The sequence below is a fragment of the Sceloporus undulatus genome, chromosome 2 (assembly GCF_019175285.1).
Source record: "Sceloporus undulatus isolate JIND9_A2432 ecotype Alabama chromosome 2, SceUnd_v1.1, whole genome shotgun sequence".
NCBI lineage: Eukaryota > Metazoa > Chordata > Lepidosauria > Squamata > Phrynosomatidae > Sceloporus > Sceloporus undulatus.
In genome coordinates, this window is record NC_056523.1 from 56,490,250 (window position 1) to 56,513,596 (window position 23,347).

General features: G+C 41.0%; 1 protein-coding gene across 2 annotated transcripts in view; it reads right to left on the bottom strand.

The window, feature by feature from the left end:
• Window positions 1-2,741: 2,741 nt before the first annotated feature.
• NCKIPSD (NCK interacting protein with SH3 domain) overlaps window positions 2,742-23,347 on the bottom strand; it is a 158,187-nt gene continuing 137,581 nt past the window's right edge. For both annotated transcript variants that reach the window (XM_042451691.1, XM_042451692.1), the window contains exons 9-13: window positions 16,701-16,781; window positions 13,986-14,114; window positions 9,341-9,433; window positions 6,199-6,371; window positions 2,742-4,427 (exon numbers count right to left, since the gene is read on the bottom strand). In XM_042451691.1, coding sequence (XP_042307625.1) covers window positions 4,224-4,427; window positions 6,199-6,371; window positions 9,341-9,433; window positions 13,986-14,114; window positions 16,701-16,781 — 680 coding nt within the window. In that variant the 3' untranslated portion in view covers window positions 2,742-4,223. The remainder of the gene's footprint in view (window positions 4,428-6,198; window positions 6,372-9,340; window positions 9,434-13,985; window positions 14,115-16,700; window positions 16,782-23,347) is intronic.

A 23,347-nucleotide genomic window follows, 5' to 3' on the forward strand; every position in this document is an offset into this window, starting at 1 on the left:
ATACAGTATAAGATGGCGTTCCTTATATAAAATGGGAAAATCCAAGATTTGCTTTTAGGACTTTTTGTTTTTGTTGAGTATTTTCAATCTCTGGATGGATACAGAACCTGTGAATGCAGAGGACTAACTGTATAGATAGATAGGTAGGAAGACAGGCAGGCAGGCAGGCAGACAGATCAAAAGAAAACTTCTGCCTACCATTTGTACCTAGCACAGGAGCAGCAGGACAAGGAGATGAATAATGAGGAAGACAGCAAGTTTGGTTTCTCTCTGTATGCAAAGATCTTTGGCTTTCATTTAGTAACACCAACTGCATGATAGGATTATTGTGCAGATGGAAAACTCTGCAGTACTGTGCACAGATACTGTGCACTACTAGGACCCAAATTAAAAAGGCAACAACAGAAAACCCAAAGGGGGGGGGAAGCCCTTGTATGAATCTCCTGCAAAGTAGTCAATCCCTTCTCTTTACTGAAAACTGTGTGGGAAAAATAACATGTCTTGCTAAATCACTGACATTTCCAGGCATGTTCAGACACATGATTTAGTGAGATATGGATAAAATATCCGCATCTTTCATTTTACTGTCATGGTATCTACACTATCTCTTCTGCCCACTTTTTACAGATGTATGCTTAAAATGCTTTTAATAGTGCTACTGTTTTAAAGTGCTTCTGATGATGTCTGTCTAGAGCGCTATACATTTGGAGTGGCAAGATGGAAAATCAATAACTAAGGTCCAAAACACACTGCAGAAATAATCCAGTTTGGGTCCGCTTTAGCTGCCTTGGCTTAATGCTAGGGAATTCTGGTAACTGTAGTTTTGTGAGACAAGTAGTTTTCTCTCAGAGAGCTGTGGTGCCACAATAAGCTACAACTCCCAGGAGCCGCTACCATTGAGCCAGAGGAGTTAAAGTGGTCTCAGGCGCGTTACAGACCGCCCTTTTGGGGTGGCCTGTAGGCTCTGCTTTCCCTGCCGGATCGGGGCCTCAGCTGCCACAACAGCAGCCTCCGAGGTCCCGATCCGCCGCTTTCCAGGCCGCGAGGAAGCTGCAAAAGGCTGCTTCCCTGCGGCCTGGAAAGGGGTGTCCTTGGGGTTTCAAGCCCCGAGGACACCCGATGGCGGTGGGGAGGAGGAGAAAGGGGCCGCTTGGTTAAGGAATGGCAAGCCAATGTAAAAGAGTTAGCATAACAGAAACAATCCTGATACTACTACTACTTAGGTGACATGAATGATCATCTGAGCTGGGACTGCTTGATGGGACACCAATTTATATCTAGTCTTGTTCAAGTCCAGCCTGCAGTTTAGACTAATCTATTGCTCCATAGCTAAAGCAAGGAAACTGCCAGGGGTTGGGAAGCTGAATTAGTTCCTTGCAGGACTTTGGTCGCCCCTCACCACTCTACTTTCTGAAATTTTATTTTTTTTAAAAAAAATAAGAGCAGCATTGCAATGTCATCACGTTTTGCCCCCCTCTTGGTGGAAAGATCTTTATTAAAACAGGAGGTAAAATTTGACTTAAAATATGCACACGTGTTTGGTCCTGGTTGGCTCAGAAACATGTGAAGGAGTCACAAAGGGTGCATGGAAGCCTCTTTCCCTGCCCTTGTTTCAAAAGGTCTGGGGGTGGGTGAACCTCTTTACTTCCTGCTTGGAAACTTACCTTTCTGCAGACTGAATTGAATCTTTATGCTTCCTTTCAAATCCTAAAATTCTATTAGAGAGGGGGCAGCTAATTCTACATCATTTTATACACCTTCCTATAGATGTTGCCTTGAGTGGGTATGAAGAGATAGGAGGATATCCTAAAATGGACATAAGGGTTTAAATCCAATTGTTAGTCCTGACTAAATCATTTGGATTTACATACATGTTAAGGGGCTGTGCACACCAGAGGAAAAGGCTGGGTTGCGGGTGGAGTCGGGGAGTAGCATCCATATGATGCACACCCTGGCTCTGCCCCAGGCTGGTATGATGCGTGCCACACCATGCAGCACATGGCACTCCTCTGGCGCTGTGATCGCACGATGCAGCACTAAAGGAGCACTGTAAAGCAGCACTGCTGCAGCTATCATGCCTTGTGCAAGGTGCAACAAGGAGCTGCTTTTTGCAGCTCCTTCTTGCGCCCTGCAAAGGCTTGATCAGCACTGCGGCATGCGATTGCTGCAGCCCTGATCTGGCTGTAAAAGGGGTGGTCTGCACAGCCCCCCTAACTCACAATTTAAGGACTGATTTAGCAGTTTATTTTAATTGGGACTAACCAACAGGATTCCAGCCAAGGCTTTTTAGTGCTCTAGTTATACAGAGTGAATCGTGCGCAAATGGTAAAATTACATCCCCAAACAGAATTCTAGTTCACAATCTCAGTTCACATAGAGTGCTCCATTGCACCAGAAACAGTGTGAGGCCTGGGTTCCGTGTGCTACTTATCGCAGGGCTGGGTGCCCTCTGATTGAGGTCACCCTCAAATGTCTGTTCTAGCTGCATTGTTCCTCTGATTATGGTGAGGAGGCAAGAGAAGAATAGGAGAAAGCATGTTTCAATGTTATTGGGCTTCATGCAGTTTTCATGTAAGAACCCGATGACCAAGAATGCAAAACAAATGTGAACTATTGAAGCTGTCTAAACTATTTAAGCCATTTTTGTGGTGGAATCTTAGTAAAGAACACTCACAACAACCTGTGACAAATGCTAAACATGAAAATATTAGCTGGTGCTTTGAAATGAAGAGGCATTCTGATCCATTGACAATGTTTATTTAATTCCATGAAAATCAAAACAAAACAAATTCCTTTCATTGTTCACAAAGATCTTATTTTAAACACTTTGTTTAAAAATGGCTGTTGACAGTCATGGGAAATGGCTCCCAACTAATGCTTTGCCCATCTCCTGACAGCTAATGCCAGCGGTTCCCTACACAACACACAGATGCCTTGACCCAAGGACCTACTTCAAATTTATTTGGCTCATATTAGATTGAGAGGTTATCCAAATATTTCCAGTTTAAATTCAAACTACTCCTACACTGAAGGTTGCAAAGCTCTTGTTTACCCACTGCGAAGAGCTCTGGCAGCATGCATGTTTATTAAGATATTACAGACCTGTACCAGTATGTGTGCCTGTCAGAAAGATCTAAATAAGAAAGCGAGCAAATCCATTTTGCTGAAGACCTGGGGGAATTAAGATAAAGAAAAAAGAACTCTCCCAACTTGTGCATATTAAGAAGCAGAGCTATCAGACATCAGGTTTAGGCAGCCTGGAGGACATGAAAAGGTAAAACTAGGCAGAACCAATTGCTACTAAGCTCAAGGCAAGAAACACCCCCAGGCTGAAAGGGAGCACAGTGCACTGCCATCTAGAGATACACAGCCCTTGCGTGCACAGTGCCGAAGGCAACAGGGCCAGCACGCAGCAAGAGACAAGCAACAGCTCTGCAACAAGGACACACCTAAGCAGTGAGTCTAAGTGGCAAGTCTTCTGAAGGAAGCCCTGCGGCCTGGACAACCGTTATTTCTCTGCCAGTGCAGTGTGCAAGAAATTCAAGTGTAAATACCACAATGTCAAGCAGTTATGAAAAGCAGGTGTTTACTAAGATTAGGTGGCAGAACAGTGGGCTAGGCTTCTCTAACCCACATAGCAAGTGCCGAGTTAGAAAGGACTGAAAAGGCTTGCTGGGCATATGATTAAGAGTGGCAAGAAGCTCCCAGATTGCTAGGCTCTTAAGAATTTTTGCACTAGATGCAGCACACAAGAAGTTACAGCACCTTGCTCCAAACACTGGCCTACTCCACTTGGTAGCGGCAGGACAAGAAATGTATGTGGAAGTGGTTATTTATGGCAATGACCTCTTGCTTTGGGATCCTAGGTAAAGACAATTAGATCACCTATCTGCCTCATTTCAGTGCAAAGGTATCCAAGGAGGCAATAAATATTCTCCTCCTCATGTCAAAGCATGCCATCTGTGCATGAGTGCTAATCCACTCTTTTGTCTGTTAACAGTTCTCTCTCCTGACCCAGAAAGAGACACACAGAGGCTGACTTTAACACTCGTCTCACTAGTTTGTGAACTGCTGAAGCTTCCTCCACAAGGCCTTAGAGCACTCCACTTAAGCCTTAGCGCTCACCTGAAGGGATAACATGGTATGAGCAATATTAGAAGGGGATGGGAAGGACACATCCACAAGAAGCATTTGGATCCCCAATTGTTCTCTGCCTGGACCAGTTAACTGGCTCCAGGGGATATCTCTGGGAACTCTTTATAGATCTCTTGGATTATCATTTTGTCCATCTGGCACTGTTGATTTTCTTCCTCTTCTACCATAATGCGCTGCAAGATCCCTTGCAAGTCGGTGAAACGGTGCTTGTGCTGCAGGTATGATGTAGATCGGATGATGGCATGCATCAGAGACAAGTACTCCATTCGTAGCTGTAGAAGCAAAACGCATTGGAAGGGTTGTTAGAAAGGATATAAACAAAAAGCTTGCAACATGTATATTGTGCATTTTGGCCAATAAAGGTATAATTGTTTGGTGTATTTTTGATTGGATTTGCTAAAAGGCCAACATGACTACCCCTGGATGTTATCCACATAACCCTTCTGAGCTTACACATATGAAGATACACTTGAAAGCAGCCTTCCTCAACCAAGAACCTTCAAAATTTCCTGTATAAGCTTGGACAGATCATAATAAAAAGCCAGTTGAAATCAAACCAAGTTCTGTGCCCTTGCAAGCTTTTCGTGTACAGACATTATCAAGAAGCTGTACATCAATCTATTTGGACCTAAAGTCAATTAGGGAGCCACAGTTCAAAAGAAGAAACCTGAATTAGCCCAGGGAGGCAATACAAGTTTTAGAGAGCACTGATACAGTATGTGTTTGATACCCTATTCACTACTAGGGGATATACATACAACAGGTAAAGCAGGAGTGGGCAAGTTCTGGGGAACCAGAGGCCATTTTTACAGCTCCGAGAATGTCTGGCAGCTGCAGAAGTACATGAACCAGTTCTATTTTGGAAAAATAAACAAACGAACAAACACATCCACTTCCAGATCCCTAAAACAAATAATCTGGGTGGTGTTTTTTTTTTTGGGGGGGGGGTTAAATTAGGAATAATTTTTGTCAGAATAAGGTGTTGATCCCTCCCTTCCAGGAGCTCTCATTTTGGAATAAACTGCTTTCTGAAGTGTTTTGTGTGTCTTGGAGGTCCGCAAAAACCAGCAGGGCCCCATGCATGATTGCCACCCCTGAAGTATAGCCTCAGGGCAGGGTAAGCTATGCACAAGATACTATGGAATACAAAAAGACCAAGATGGTGAGTACTGCCTGCCTCACTTTGCTTCTTGAAAATCTTAAATTCTTTCAGAAGTACCCTTCTGAGCTTACACATATGAAGATACACTTGAAAGCAGCCTTCCTCAACCAAGAACCTTCAAAATGTATTGGACTACAATTCCTAAAACACTGGCCTACAAACCTGAGAGTCATAAAAACTTACTTAAAAATGTATGCTAGTTCTATAGGAATTTGGCATTCTAAATCCAAAAAATGACCTCAGGTTTGCTCCATCATGTACAGTTTTTCCACAACTTGTTTTGATGTTTCTTTGTTGTAATATGTGTGAATAAAATGATCCTGCAAAGAGTAAGAAAAGAGTTAAAGTCTTCTAATAGACTTTCTTTTTGTTTTGAAAAATTTGTCTATGATAAAGAAATGTTCTAATAGACTTTCAAAACAATTTAATTTGCAGATATAAAACACAAAAATCCGTTCAAAAGCACTAAAAAAAATCAAGTTGAAACATCAGTGTTTGCACTTGCTCAAAGCTGAGCAAATGAATTGATAAAAATATTGAATTTGTGAAAGAACTATTTGTGGTATGGCATTTTTGTTGTTTTCTTCAAATCTAGTATCCCCAAATACATCAAAAACAGCTACTATGTTGAATAATTTTTTTTCATCACAGACATTCAACTGGCTATTGGTTTATGGTAGCCATTATCCAACAGTTTTGGAAGCCACAGGGTTGGGAAAGGCTGCCTGCACGTGTATAGGTGATGCCTGGTAAGATTTCCAAGATGCCAGAGGAACTGCTTGTCTCTTCAGATGCATGCCAAGAACCTTTCACCTTTTCATAAATGTGAATTTTCTCTCTGTTGTAATCTCTGAAAGTGCTTTTTTTCATCTTGTTAGTACCTTTTCTCCAGGGGAGAGATCCGCAATCTGTCTCACAATTATGTCTATCATGACCATCATGTCTGTGTGGTAGAAGATGTTAGCCGTGTCCTTGCTGGCAAAGATGTCTTGTAGGAATTTCAACACTGAGTGTGGTGGCTGGGGCTGGTGTTTGAAGACACACACTGGATCATCTGGCCAGAGATCAGAGAGAAAGAGGAAGAGCTCACACTGAATGTAGTGTGATTTACATGATATGCCCATGCTCTATGGTACATGCATTCAAATAATCAAATGAGTAGTTCTTTTAAGGGAGTGCACATGTATAATGAGAGGCCCATGTAATTTTGAAGTGATCAACAGAGGATTCGTGGTTCTGATTTATTTATTTATTTACATACATGATTACACCTCCCAATACCTTTAAATGACTCAAAAGTAATAGTGGCATAGAAAAGACAAGTTCAGCTAATGCATCTCTTCTGCAATTAGAATCCTATTGTTTAAGCATACGCCAAAGGCTTCTGACCTTAAACACGTGAACATGGGTGACTAAAATATTCTATAACCTACTGCATGAGGATTAAAGGTACACGCTAAATAACATTTTAGATGGAGAAGTAAAAATGTGACGTTTGAATAAATACTCATCCATCCATTCAAACAATCAGATGTTTGTAAACATCTATTATTAAAAAACAGACTTGTCAAGGACCTGTGATCAACTTCAGCTGCTGCTTCGAATGCACATGCTGGGGCAGCATGTACACATGTGTCACTGGTGGGATGTGGCCTACTGAAATGTGAGGAAGGATTGAGTTATTCACTTTCCTTGGCAAGTAGAGCTCAGTACTATCCCTGTTCTGATGGCTGCTTCATGCCTATGAAATAACATGAGGCATATTCTGATGCATGGGCCATGCAACTGTAACTCTTTATTGTTTTTCCATGTTTGTTCCTCCATGCAATGGAGTAACCCTTTCAATAGGTTACTTCATTGTTGTTTTCTCATGTGGAAATAGAATTCATATATAATGGGCCCTTGGTATCTTCTGGGATTTGGTTCCAGAATACATTGTGGATACCAAAATCCATGGATGCTCATGTCCCATTATATACAGTGGGGTAGTAAAATTGTGTCACTTCTCTAAAATGACGAAATTAATACTTGCTTTTGTAATTTTATTTGAATATTTTCTAGCTGTGGATGGATGAATCAATGGATACAGAATCTGTGGATATGGAGGGCCAACTGTATTCTGGGGAGTTTTCCAGGGGATTCTTTCCATAGATGAAGGGGAAGACTGCAGGACGAAAAATTGTAAGGAGATTCTTACTTAAGTCTGTTGTTTGAAAAAGTCACTTGGAGAGACCTGTTAACTGTAGCCATTACAGAAATGAAAGAGTTAAAGGCTTTGGAAGGAGGCCAAGGTGAGTACAAAATCTAAAGAACTGTGCTAAGTAGGCAATCTTCTGGCCTGAAAAGACTGTGAACCAGTAGGAAAGAATTATGAGCAGCAAATGCAGGAAGAATGATTTAATAGCTAATCAAGTGACTAAAGAACAGAACAAGGAAAACAGAGCTCACAGTCACACCCACACCCACACACAGGTGCATACTTGTGTAAAAAGGCAGAAAGGAACCCAGGAACAACTTTTGACACTAGCTGGTTTATTTTAGCACAAGCTTCAACGAACACTCCACTTCATCTAATGGAGTCCATTCATAAAGTCCATTAAAAGCTTCTGCTAAAATAAACCATTTAATCTAACAAATGCTACCACATTCTTTTATGTCTTTTAATGATCAAGCAGACTAATTTGGCTATCTTTTTTGACTAGCTCATACACACATGTGTGTAAGCCAGTATGGTCAACATCTTTGGGTTGGGAGCTACATCAAATATTTCACAAGCTCTTGGAGAGCTGCCACAGCAATTGTCATCAAAATGCAATGGTTCTATAGTGGAGAGAGTGCTTCAGCATCCTCTCAGATCACAGAGACCTGTAAGACCACAAAGCAGGGCCCTCTCACAAGGTTCCATTGTCTCTTTTGGAGTTGGGCTGCTTGGTGCAATGCAGCTTGTGGTAGCAGTCAATTTGGTGGCAATAGTGGTCTCTGTAGAAAGTTGTTTCATAGCCACCTGGGCCCTCTCAGCTGGCTATTCATTACCCTCAATGTATATACATACTATAAACACGAGGATATGGGCTCTTGTGCTCCTAACAGTATCATCTAGGAGGAAAGGATAAACAGAACACTCAGCACTGGGTTTCCTGGGAACAGAATTCTCCACTTGCATTAAAAAGTGGTTTACCACTGACTGTACAAATAGAGCAGACATAATGCAATATCCAGTGCTGATAAAGTAAACCTCAGCTGGACTAGCTGTAGGAGGGGGAAACAACAGGACTCTTGAGGCACCTAGGCTTTAGTGAACAACTAGAGAAGGAAATCAAATGCTGATAACTAAACCTCATCCACATTCTGGAATTCAGTATTTTGCTGCAGGCTGGACACAAAGAGGATCAATATTTAGATTCAAAGCCATTACCAAGACCTCTCTGTTGAACTCTAAGTCCACATATAGATGAGGGCAGAGAAAAGCAAATTATAGAACAAAGTACTCCACAGGGTATTCTATTGAGTTCACTACAATGCATACAAACACTAGAAGTGTGCTTTCAAAAAAGGACCAAGGGGAATTGCACATCAGCTACCAAATCCTGGTTGAAGAGAATTCTAAATTTCTTGGAAATAGTTGCACAGAGCTTTACACTAAATATTTATAATACTTTCATTCAGCTTTGTAACCCAGTGTTCTTCCACATGGCATGAGAAATTCAGTTCATCAAAACAGAAGTCTGAAGTCGATACTCTTATAGCCGGATATTCAGGGAACTGTGCTCCAAAAGCCACTGGTTACCTTTCCTTATGGCAGCATACCACTGAGCAATTATCCCCATTAGAGAAGGTCACTTTTCCTACCACAAAAGTAGAAATGACTTCCTTGACCCAGAAATTTTAAAAGGACGAAACCTTAACTAGAGTTAGGAGCCTATTTTCTGATTCTCTGCAGCATTAGCAGTGATCTCTCCTGAGACCCACATTGCCATTAGTTCTGCCACACCATGGAAAAATAATAAAACTGCTGACACTCACCTCCACGGTTCAAGAGAAGAAGCAGTTTTTCTGTGAAGGTTTTGACATTGGGGTGCTTGCTCAGAGTGACCATGATCACATTATGCTCTGGAACTAAGAAATAAAATTGGCTTTGTTAGAAATGGAGATATCCCATAGATGGATTTGTAACTTCATAATCAATAACAAAATGAAAATAGAGAGTGGGGGAAAGCTATAGTGTTGATTAGCAAAGAATATTAATTAAACCTGGATGCAGATCCCACTTTGACCAGAGAATAAGAGCAATCTTAATTCTTCAACAGCAAAGATCTGGCCACGCCCACTATACTAGACTATAGCAACAGCACGCAAATATTATCATCATGCAATCTTCTTGTAAAGCACACGGACCTTACAAGTGCTGTGTTTCTGTTTTAGAAGTACACATTTTCACCCTTTCCCCTGTGCATAATGAATCTAGAGAAAGGATATAGGATCTTTTTTTTTTTTTTTTGGCTACTTGATTAGAACACCCAAAAATCAACAGCACTACTTTTTTTTAAGTGTGATTTTCATATTTTGATACTTGCAACATATGCATTTACCATTAAACACAATCAAATATTAGACACAGATAAACCTGAACTCAAACTAGTCAAGAGTTATATAATAAAGTATAGAGGTTTAAACAAAATGTGCTTTACATTTCTGTTCTATTTGTGCTTCATTACTGGGTCAGGTGTGTTAGAGAATATGGGCTCACAGCTTGCTCCTGGAGTATATACTAGCTTGTGCTTCAAAAATTCACCTGAATACATGTGCTGGGAAAAGTAAGTTGAAGCTTCCATTCTTTCCAATCAGCAAGCAATAGTCCTTTTCACTCTATGCCACTAAAGTGGTATGATTCCATTTTAACTTTGGTATGGTTCTATACTACAGAAACCTGGGATTTGCTGTTTAGAGAGGTGCAGTTAGAATTTTCAGGCAGAGAGCTCTAGTGCTTTGCCAAACTACCAATCCCAGGGTCTCACAGAATGCAGTAATGGCACTGAAAGTGGTATCAAACTGCTATAACAATGACACAACAGAACAGTGTGGAAGGGGAAGAAGCCAGAGAGAGAGAGGGTTCAGCCAGTGCCACAGAGTGGAGGCCCAATGGTATTGTTCATTCTTTGGTAAGTGTCACTATGTCACACATCATGGCATGACTCTCACAGAAGGGACACAAAGACAAGACAATCAATAGACAAGAGCAAGAAACCCTTCCTCCTTGTGAAATACTGCTGTTAGTTTGGGTTTCCTTGTTTAGTTTTCCATGCTAGAAGGCAGCAAATGAATAATGCACATGATAATTAAAAAAGCAAGATGCCATTGCCTTTTCTGGTGAGGGTTATAATGGTTGCTGGGGACACGTGACTTGGCCTCAGCCTTTTCCCTGTTTCACAGATTGTATCTTCCTCATTACTATTTATAAACAGAGATTTTCAGTGTGTCCTTTTTTAATGTTAAGAATTTGTCCCCATGAAGTTATGATGCTGCTTTTAAATTATCTTTACCCTGTTTTTGTTTTTAAACTATACATTGGTTTGGAAGCGCTAGGACTGAATAGTGGATAAATAACAAGATTCTGGGTGGCTGTTGTGGTATGTGAAATTAGTAAAATATTTCTGAAGAAGAAAGGTAAATGTTTCTAGGAGCCCTTTTATGCTACAGAGCTATGACATTATGATTTCATTTTAACTGCCACGGCAACATCCTATAGAATCCTGGGAATTGCATTTTAGGCTTCTAAGCCAGAGATCTATAGTGCCCTCCAAACTACAAACCCCAGGATTTTCTAAAGTGGAACCATTATGCAATACAGTCAGCACTCTACATTTGTGGCTTTGATTTTTGTCAATTTAACTATTCACAGATTTGAGTAATATGTTATCTCTAGGAACCCCAGCCTGACTCTGCTGGAAGTTGACCCTAGAGTCGCAATGAAGGATCTAGAGATTCATAGAGGAAATACTTCTCTAGGCATCTGTAGATCCTCCAGTGTGATTCTATGATCAACATCCATGTTGACCACAGAATTGCCCTTGAGGACTTGGAGATTTCTAGAGAGGTGATCTCTCAGATTAAAAAAAGTGGGGTTTTCATTTGCAGTTTTTCAACTTTCAGGGGGGTCTTTTGGTCCTAACCCCACTGAATGTGGAGGGCTCACTTTAATTGTTAAGCATGAAATAGTCATAGTTACCACAGTTCTGAATTTGAAGTGGACTTCCTAAGACAGTTGAAATATGTTTTAAATACTGTGGTCAAATGTTTGCTCTTCTCAACATGTACTGCTACCCATTGTCCAGTGGTGTGTGCTTTGAAGACAATTAGTATGAATGAAATAAAAGAAGAAAAAAGTGACAGTTTTAGAGACAACACAACGGACCAGGGTTGGGAATCTTAGGAGGGACTATGGGCAACTATGAGAGGATTCTGTTTCTCTATAAAGGCAGAGGGGGTTTCTAAGGCCTGCAAAAATTATTGGAGAGCTTCATTCAGGCATTCAGGCAAATACAGCTGCAAGAGCTGCTCTTTATGTTGGAAAACCTGTAAAGCATTTCAGGAAGGTTCATGTTGAAAAAGCCAACTGACACATGTTAAACCATTTGTTAAGAAGTAGGTTGACTTTGGGCCTGGATTTTTGACTGTGCCTGAATTGTAGATTTTTTTTAAAAAGAAAAATATGCATTTCAAAAAGGATACAGCATCATTTAATGAATTCTTGACTAGGAGAAGTTCCTGTATCCTACTGTATACCAGCTAGGCAAGAAGATTTCCCAGAACTACAGTGCTTGTCAGGTTCAGCTGTGTAATTACTAAAGCTAACCAGCACAGGGAGAAAAAAGAAGAAGAAGAAGAAAAAAAAAGGGGGGGGGAGAGAAAAGAATGAAAATGCAGAGAAAGCGAACTTATTCAGCCTTTGCATGATTAATTTTGTGTGGGTGTTTTTAGAAAATCACAGCCCAAATATTAATGACTGTTCTTCCTTAACTGTCTGGCAAGTGACTGGATGTATCTATTGCTGCTTTAGCCACACTTGAAGGCACACACACCCCTCCTCTTAGGCAGCAGGGAGAAGGGAATGGCATCACATATAAAAGCAGTAACCAATTAGGACAAGTCATTTAAAGCAGCACAGTAGCCCAAGAACTTGCCAAGCATTCAAGATTAACAAGAGGCATACTGATACCACAGTGTGCTTTGACCTGCTTATGACTCCCCACTAGAAAAAGGAAAAATATCTGTACCCAACTACCACCAGCAAGGATGGGGTAAGCTGTTTCCCTAAAGGCTGAAATCATCAGGAATGAGCAAGGATCAAGCATTCCAGGAGAAACTGCTCCCCAGCAGAATATTTTTATAAGACATGACCTCAAATGATTTCACAGTTAATGAGATTCACAAGCCTCAAAAATGGATAAGTAGAAGTTCTGCCAATAACTTAAAGAAGGAAGATGTCTGGTTAGCTGCAGAATGATACTGATAAAAGACCAATGAAATCTTCACTCCCTGTAAGTGGAAGAAGATTTTAACCCAAGCAACCAAGAAACTTTTACACATCACTAGTATTCAAAAGTGTCATACAAAATTGGAAGTATTTCTGTTACTAAATATTAGGTGGTATCAGAGTGGAGTCCCAGCATTCCAACTCTGAACTTTTAAAATAAAGGGATGGAACAATTATAAATTTGCAAGTTCTCACATGAGCTCTTTAGCTCTGGGAGAAAGTCAACAGAAACTGCGGAGCATCATGTTTGGGAGGAATCAACTCTAGGACATAAGGGTGGGAAAGTTTCTGTTTATCCAAATGGGTAAGAATTAGGCAATAAATACTAGGGCCCAATGAAGCCGAAGGACAACAGATTCATGATAAACTAAAATAAGCATTTTTTTCATACAAATCTCAAGGGCAATGTCCCTCAACTTGAATTATTTTTTAAAAAGGATTAAGAGAAATTCATAGGAAACAAGGCTGTCAGTGTTTATGAATCACAACTACCTCCAGGATATTAAGATGCAAACACCAGAACACCAGCCATTGGAAAACAACATTAAGACAGTGGTATTGTTTTCCTATCTTGCTTGCATGTTCCCTATAGGCCTCTGCCAGCCAGTGTGGAAAAGATGCTAGATTAGATGGGCCCTTATTCTAATCCAGAAAGGCTGTTCTTAACATGTGCTTGCAAAATATTCTTAAATATCATTTCAAAACTTTCTGAAAGATTATATCACAAGATGAGAGAAAATACACCCGTGACTCTTCTTCTTAAATGTAATTTTCCCCCAACGTTGAGTTCAGAGGCCAAGAGACTATATAAAATCCCAGTGGGAATACTCTGCTACACACTTCCACCAAGGTGACAGAACATGCCCTCATCTGGAGGAATCACAGACATAAACATTTGGATTCCTTAAGCATTCTTTAATAGGGCCCAGTTTCTTATTTTCAGAACAGAGAACCTGCTCCATAGAAATCTTTCCCACTTCAAACTGCAGAATACAGCTTCCAATATATACCTGACCCATCCCAAAACATGCTCAGGGCAACAAGGGTTTTTGCATTTTAACAGTTTAAAAAGCTTGACACTTTGCTGCAAGACATGATCATCATCTTCTCAGTCTGGATAATGACAATACTGACCTGGAATGTGAAGATTAAATGCCAGAACAACATTAATGAACAGGTCAGGCAGCTGGTCTGTGGTATCTGATGGCAGTCCATCTTCAATTACATCCAGCAGGAACTGGACAAACTGAGAGTTTAGATGTTCTGTGCAAAAGAGAAAAGTGTTTTGAAATGTAACATTTCACTGTAATGTTAGAGGCAGCTCTGCATGGAGTAAGATCCAATTTGTGGGAAGAAAGTCTGTCAGACCCAGTTGGAGATCTTCCATGGGACTCTGGGAGCATGGACAACTGAGGTGACATCCAGCATAGGGATGGTGACCTAGCCTTGCTTCCAGTTGCCAAGGAATCCACACAGTGGCTTTTTCCGACATGGAATCCCATTTCTGCCACTCCAAGTAGTGGAGTATGGGGGACACCTGGCTGAATGAGACTACATTTGAAAGGGATCTGGGAGTCCATGTAGACCACAAGTTGAACATGAGTGAACAGTGCGATGCGGCAGCTAAAAAGGCCAATGCAATTTTAGGCTGCATCAATAAAAGTTTAGTGTCTAGATCAAGAAAAGTAATAGTGCCACTGTATTCTGCTTTGGTCAGGCCCCACCTGGAATATTGTGTCCAGTTCTGGGCACCACAATTTAAAAAGGACATTGAGAAACTGGAGTGTGTCCAAAGGAGGGCGACTAAAATGGTGAAAGGTCTGGAAACCATGTCCTATGAGGAACGACTCAGGGAGCTGGGGATGTTTAGCCTGGAGAAGAGAAGGTTAAGAGGTGATATGATAGCCATGTTTAAATATTTGAAAGGATGTCATATTGAGGGAGCAAGCTTGTTTTCTGCTGCTCCAGAGAACAGTACCTGGAACAATGGATGCAAGCTACAGGAAAAGAGATTCCACCTCAACATTAGGAAGAACTTCCTGACAGTAAGGGCTGTTCGACAGTGGAACACACTCCCTCGGAGTGTAGTAGAGTCTCCTTCCTTGGAGGTCTTTAAGCAGAGGCTAGATGGCCATCTGTCGGGGATGCTTTGATTTGGATTTCCTGCATGGCAGGGGGTTGGACTGGATGGCCCGTGCGGTCTCTTCCAACTATGATTCTAAGACTTGTGCCACTGCATCTAGCTTCACCCTAGAGAATATTAGGGACCCAGACATTCTGTACTCCAACTTCCACAGTTCCTTACTACTTGCCTTTTTGGCTAGGGCCTCTAGAAGATGAAATTCTCCCCCACAAAGACCTGCAGAACCAGAAGTTCCCCACTTCTGTCATAAAGATCACAGATTTCTGTTTGGAATGTTGCAGTCTGCTTTATTACAAGGCAGTTTTCTACCTTGTCCAAAAGGCAACTTGCGGGTATTTACATAAACGAGCTGCATTTCATATAAATGCATGACTGGGAATTGGTTTAAGACCCTATTAATGGAGTCAGATTTGGCAATACCCCAGCAGACGGCTCAACTTGTTTGAAGGAAGCTGAACTGAACAGTCTGTTCAGAAGAGAACAGGCCAGATTTCACTTGCCTGGACTCTATCCAGTTCTACTCATTTCCCATAAGTGATCTGGTTAGCCATTTCCCAGACTGTGGAGACCAGCCTCTGATCAAGCTGTCTTTCTTTAATTATAGGTGAAGAGATGCTACCCCACCACCACTATTTCCTCCCTAATGGAAGCATGCTATTTACTGTACTTTTCTTTCCTAGGATAGAGCTTATGGATGACAAAAGAGTATTTGTTGCTATGTGCTCCCAGGTGGAAAAATTTGTTTCCCAACAGTGGGGAAACTCTGTTTGGAAGAATAAGAGTATTCAGTACTTTTCTCCTGTTTGGTTTGTAACACCTTGCCTGATGAAGCCAGTGAAGTTTCGAAAGCTTGCAGCATATATATTGTGCATTTTGGTTGGCCAATAAAAGTATCACTGTTTGGTGCATCTTTGACTGCACTTGCTAAATGGCCAACATGGCTACCCCTGGATGTGTTGTGGAGGAATTATTTTTCATAGAAGAGCATGTATTATTTTGTGAATGCCCCCCCCCCCCCCCGCTTTTTGTGCATCTCCTTCCTTTTCCTGTGCAGGAAACAGTTAAGATCCTGCACTGTCAGAGGTAGCTACAATGATGAAACTATGCCATTGTAGTTATGTCTGTCAAAGCCATTTCTGCTCAAAAACCTGTCTCTTAAGCTATGCAGCACCCCAACTGAAGGGATCCCAAGGTGCTGCAGATCAAGGAGCTGAGAAAGGATGTCTGCAGCTCTCTCCTGGCCATGGGACACAGAGACAAACAGCTACAGAGAACCCTCAGGCTCCTGCTGTAACTACCTGTCTCAGCATGTCTCAGGATAGAGAGAGAACTGCAGTCATCATTTCCCAGAGCTCCCACCCACAGTGTCTGAGAAGCCCTTCGACTGGGGTGCTGCCTGGCTTAGGAGGTCATTTTGAGGGGGTCATGATCAGTCATTAACCACTGTGAAAGTTAACCCCAAAAGTTATGAGAGTGCACATCCATCTTGCAATCTCATAACTATAGAACACGATGCCACCTAAATTTTGTGTTCTGATATGCAGAATAATTCTTCCACAAAACTAGGGGATGTTCAAATACTGAAAAATAGTGCCAAGGAATATTTGTTTACTCCTTCCGTGGAGAGAAAACTACTGCAATTAGTTACCCACATATGCAAGGATGAAATAGTTGAGGATTTACACCCCAGCAGATCTTATTCTTACCATAATGGTGATATGGCAGTGGTTCTCCCATACAAAATATCATAGCTAGGACCAAAGCAGAGTAGCACATCTTCTGATGATCTGAAAAGAGAAACCCACTGAGATAGTTACAACATAGTATGGTACAATCTCACCAGCTAAAGAAAGCAGTTATCTTTTGTTCAGATTCTTACCATATTTTTTCTAGATCAAATTTCCATTTATTTATTTCATTTATATATTACTTTTCTCCCAGAGTGCAATGAAAGGCAGAAATAATAATTTTAATCAGATTTTAAAACAATTGCAACAGGCCATTGGTATGTGCTGGGGTTTGGTTCCAGGATCCCCTGTGGATACCAAAATCCATGGATGCTCACATCCCTTTAAATACCATGTTATACTATTCTTAAATGGTGTTCCTTCTGAAAAATGGCAAAATGAAGGTTTGCTTTTTGATATGTACATCTATTTGGAATATTTTTAAGCCATGGATAGTTGAATCTCTGGATAAAGAATCTGTAGATATGGAGGGCTGACTGTAAAATCATCTCATAAAACAAACTGGAATCATTTTAAAAACAACCAAAAGTTTAAAACATAAATAAAACATCCCTAATTAAAACAAAAATGTATTTATCTGACAGTGAAAGAGAAGGGAGAAAGAAAGCCAGCCTAGCCTTCCATTCCAGGGGGGGGGGGAGTAGCTATTGAGAAGGCTCTCTCTTGTGTCCTCACAAAGTGAGCCTGTGATGGTGGTGGTACAGAAAGAATGCCTTCCCTTAAAGATTTGAGAGTTCTAGTAGGTTCATATCAGGAGATATGGTATATCGGATAGTCTGGACACAAGCCTTACAGGGTTTTATAGATCATAAGCAGCATTTTGAATCGTGCCGGTCAGAGAATATTAGCCACTGAAACTATTTCATCAAGGGAGTTATATGCTCCCTATAACTAGCCTTAGTCAGCCCTCTGATTGCAGCACTTTGAACCTGCTGAAGTTTCCAAACAGTTTCCAAAGACAACCCCTCCTCCTCTTTATATGCTGCCCTTTCCCAAGATTGGGAAAAGCAGCTTACAACAGCTTAAATTGTTAAAAATCCACAAGATACGAACATTTAAAAACAGTTAAACAATCAGAAAAAAAATTAAAACCAGGTTAAAACATATATTAAACACACACACACACATTCACAGCACAGCGATTAGCAATAGCCATTTATTGGGCCTATATTAGAGTAGAACATGTTACAACAATCTAAATGGGACATAATCAAGACATGTGTCACCATAGCCTGTCTCAAGGAATGGGCACAGCTGTTACACTAGTTTAGCTGCACAAATGCACTCCTGACCACATTTAAAAAGCCCACCAAGGCTGAAAAGCAGAGTGATTATTAATATAATAAATATGAATATACATGTTAGGTACAGCATGTTTGTCACACATTTTGTTTACTTGCTGCACGTCACCACTTGAGGAGGTATATATGAAATAGACCAGCTGAGCAGATAAGCAGGCATACTGAAATTTATAGCAAAATAGCAGCTAAATCATATTGTGCCACATGTCCATGCCCTGATCAGTTTGGAGAGTGGTACTTTAATAAGAACAACTCTTTTTCTTGTGCTCCCTCCCGGACATTTTGCTCAGTACCTAATGTCCTGTTTAGTTTCTACTTTATGGATTGAGCTGTGGCTAGTAGAGTTTATTTTATTTCTATCCCACTTTTCTGTAGCAAGACAATTAATCTCTCTCTCTCTCTCTCACACACACACACACTCTGTGTGTGTGTGTGTGTGTGTGTGTGTGTGTGTAATTACTACATCATTGTTTTTCTTGTAAAACTGATTTTTCTTCTATGGTTCAGCATGGGTAAGTTTGGTTACAAATCAGCTGAGATTTGAAAACATTCCAAGTATGCATTTTTGCTTCTTTTCCAGTGCACATTTGTACCTCATGCATCAATCTGTCCCACAGCCTGCTAGTACAGCACAATTTTCACTGGCAGCGTCTATACATGAATGCTCCACAGAACCATAGGTACAGCTTCCCTGAATCCTAATTAGTTGGCATGTTCCAAGAGGGGTTTGTGTAAGAAGCACCACATGACAAAGCATATGGCCAAAATGCACCATGCAAGGGATTTACAACAGATTATTATAGCAAAGTGAGATTTACAAAGGCTAGATATTATATACAGCAATGAATAATCACATAAAGGTTTAGTCACTTTTGTCTAGGCTTATATCATGTTTTACAAAAAGTACTAGGTTTATTTCTCCTGTCCTTTCTTTGTTGGGCAGAACTAGATCTTTTCACTGGCTGTCACTGCCAGAAAGGCAAGATGAACATTACAGTTTCTGGAAGGATTGGTCCCAGATTTCCCTGAAGCTCCAGCACAAGTCAGAGAGCCCCACGGAGCTACTTTTTTTCTGGCTCCCTCCAGTTGTTAGCTGAACTGCATAAGGTGCCACACCTCACATGACAAATGACTTTCCAAGTGGAAAGCAAGAGGTTACATTTCAGTCCTAGCCACATTATGATGATGATGATGATGATTATTATTAACCTTTATTTATAAAGCGCTGTAAATTTACACAGTGCTGTACATACAATCTTTATAATTAGACAGTTCCCTGCCCTCAGGCTTACAATCTAAAAAGACATGATACAAAAGGAGAAGGGAGAGGTGGCGGGGAAGGGGATGAGGGCCAGTTCTACTCTACCTCTGAGGTCTGGACCAAGGGAGATGCACTGGAGGGAGGGCTTGGCTTCTTAATGGATGGTTAATCTTCATCCAGGGAGGCCTGATGGAGCTAGCCTGCCTTTCTAGTAGGATAATACATATAAATACATAGCAATACAGGAAATGATTTAAAAAACAGACAACAAAAGAACATCAAATAGCAAGTGACAATTATGCAATGCCTGGGAATGCTGCCCTGAACAGGATGGTCTTCAACTCCATTTTGAAGCTGGTAAAAGAAGTGATGGCTCTTGCTCGCGGGGGAAGAAGGTTCCAGGAGTGAGGGGCAGCGAGTGAAAAGGGACGAATCCGAGATGGGGCAGAGGAAATCCTGGGCTGGGATAGCAGCCCTTGACTACCAGAACGGAGGGCCCTGGTGGGAAGGTGAGGAGAAATAAGGTCTGATAAGTTAGGAGGGGCCAGCCCATGGAGGGCTTTAAACATCGACAGGAGGAGCTTGTACTGAATGCGGAAAGGGAGAGGGAGCCAGTGAAGGGATGCAAACACAGGAGAGATGTGGTCAGAGCGGTGGGCGGATGTGATAATGCGAGCAGTTGAATGCTGGACAGAAATTAAAGGACGGAGGTGAGAGAGAAGAAGCCCAGCCAGTAGGACATTACAGTAATCAAGTCGTGAGACCACTAGGGCATGGACCAGGATCTTGGCAGTAGAGGTGGAAAGATATGGTTGGATTTTGGCAAGTATTGTACAAAAAGAATCTACAAGCCTTGGCTGTGGTCTGGATCTGAGCGATACATGACAGAGAAGAATCAAAGATAAAACAAAGACTGTGGGCTTGCTGGACTGGTTGAACAGAAATGTTGTTCACAGAGACAGAAAAGGAGTGTTGAAGGGTGGACTTAGGAGGAAAGAGAAGAAGCTCCGTCTTGGACATGTTGAGCTTCAAACGCCGATGGCGCATCCACTGCGAGACAGCTGTGAGACAAGACGAAACTTGCTGTTCAAGCCTTGGAGAAAGGTCATGGCTGATGAACACCCTTCCACCAAGAAAATAAAATGCAAAAAACTTGGGGACAACCATCCATTTCTAGATAAGAGGGACAATTCCTAGCTTGGAAGAAGCAATTTGCCAAGTTCTTTAACTTGTGTAGTTTAGGCTGCTTAAGGTGAGCAGTGGCAGACCCAAGCTGAGCCTCTGGGACCAAGCAGTTTGGCTGGGAAGAAAGGGTCCTGGTGCTTTCAGTGTTAGGCAACTCAAGTGCAACACGTCATAATCCAATGGCTTTGAGGCTCCCAGGCCATAAAAATTTTAAAATGTCAAAAAGATTTTATCCAATAACTATTAGTTGTTGGAGAGAGAAAATATGAAAATGGACAATTATAAAGTGTAAGAAATATGTCTGGAATGCTAGAACTTCAAAAGTTATATAGTCTGTATAAGACACTGCAATTATTCTTTAAGTGGTAAATTTACTAACAGCTCTCTGCAGCCTACATGGGAAAGGTTAAATGTTGCCAGTACTCATGATGAGCATGATTAACATTATAATCTGATTGTCCCATGTTGTTGTGTGCCTTGAAGTCATTTTTGACTTATGGCCATCCTAAGTTGAACCTGCTTTCTTGAAAATATTTGTTCAGAGGAGATTTGCCTTGACAGCATGACTTGTGCAAGATCTCCCAGTGGTTTTAATGGCTTAGCAGGGAATCAAACCCTGGTCTCCAGAGATATAATCTAATGTTCAAACCACTACACCAACCTGAATCTGACTTTATTAATGGCAAGTCATAAACTTATTTCATATGAGTAGTTACTTGCTCTTATGTCCTGGTGAAACAGTGTGTTGTTAGCAAACATCTCTAGGGTATTAGAGACTACCTATGTATCATGGACATTTTGGCCTGTTACAGACTGCCAAAATAAAGCTGCTTCGGGTCTCTTTGGAGGTATGCTATTTAAATGATGCATGCATCTTAAGAATCCGGAAGCTGCACCAAAAGCTGCACTCTGGTGCTTAGGAATGGAGTGTGGCTTTGGTGCGACCTCCAGACTCTTAGGACCCATGCATCATTTAAATAGCATACCTGCAAAGAGACCCGAAGCAGCTTTATTTTGGCAGTCTGTAACAGGCCATTAAAACAAAAGGGAGGGAAGCTGATGATTCTAGGAAGAATGGAAAAAACCACTCATGAATCCATTCATTTTGAAGATACAGTACTGTAACTCACTAGGGGAATTGTGCTGACACCTGACGATAAACACACAGGTGGGTCCTGTTTATGAAGGCCAGCACTTTCTTAAAACTGCATCTACCACAGTTCTGAGTTAACTTTAACATTTGCTGAACTCTATCACAAAGCCAATCCTCTGGAGCACAAATGCAGCAAAAGAAGATTAGAGGTTTGGAAGGATAGAAAGAGTGGCACTCAAGAAAGCAGAACTGACAGCAAAGTTATGTGTATATTTGATATTAACTTGGGACTGTTGATTACAGAGTGGATTATAGCAGAATTGTTCCAGTTAATTCTGTCTTGCTCTATCTTATAATAAGCTTCCTTGAAAAATCCATGCTGAAAAAAAGATTTGCAGACCAGAAGCATGACAGGAAAGCAACTGTCTGGGGGCAAAAACATGTAGCAAAAAAGTTGGAGAACAGCCAAAGTGCCTGCACTGAGACAAGGGGAAAACATTGCTTCATTAAAATCATCCAGAATCCATGCAGAAAATTTTAGCCTTCAGTGTTCTCTTTAACATCAAGCGAGGACCCCATGGAACTCGTGCTCCTGGCATGACAACAATCCCATGTCGCCTGAGAGTTGACATGAAGTCCTCCAGTCCTTGCCATCCACAAAAAGGATTAGATACTTTACAGTCTATCAGAAGATGTATCAGCCTCAATTCCCAAGTTTCTAGAACCAAAATAAGCTTCTATCACTTCAACACTCAAGGTCATTTTTCATGAGAGATTCTGTGTACAGTTCAGTGACATCAGATTTCTTTTAATCCAAGCACTATGCTATAAAATGACCCTTGGAAAGAAAAGGGGGAGGGGGAAACAGAAATGAAAAATGGTGGCAAATTCTTTGCTACCCTTTACCACTTATTCATTGCTTCATAATTACAATCTCCATTTCCCTGTGAGTTATTATTTTATATTAACTGCCAATTCAGAACTTATTTTTAAGATCCCTGTTGGCTGTCCCTAAGTGTACTCTTGTCTCTTTTCTGAGAGCTGAAACAGGCCAAACTATTCTTCAAGCTGGTACACATACTGCTCTTGCCTTCTACTGGCTAAAGTTGTTATCCCTGAGTGATTCCAGAATCCCCCCAAAAATGTTTTTTAGAACAAATATCTGTTAACTCTCCAAGCTCCTGGGTATCTAGAGTTCGAACAATATTGCAGAGCTATAAGATTAATGTGGACTCACTTCCAAATTATGCCATCCGTAGAGTCAAGCAACTAATTAAAGAGAACATTTATCTTACTTTCAAATGGGCTGATCTTCTTGCACTCTTGAACTCTTCTTTTTCTTTTTGGTACCCATTGTATAAGACATCGTTTGGGTTAGAGCATTACTTTATTAATCTTACTCTGGCCCCTGCTAGAAAAGCATTTACTACTCTAAGGTACCAATGTATGCCTTCTGCCTATTTGACGGGCATATATAATAACACTCCTGTCCATCTAAGACTACCTATCTGCAAAACCGGGGAAGTGGAGAATATCGAACATTACCTTTTATATTGTCCTCGGTATATATGTCCTAGACAAAGGTTTCTTGAATGTATTTTAAAATCCCTTTCTGATAGATCTTGCCTTCAGCAGATTTGTGTCCTTTTGGCTGGCAGCAATGTATTTGTTACTTCTATGGAAGCAAAATTTGGTTTAGCTGTTAGCAAGATTAGAATCAGTTTTCTTGATCGGAATGATGGCTAGAACAATTCTAGTTTTATGT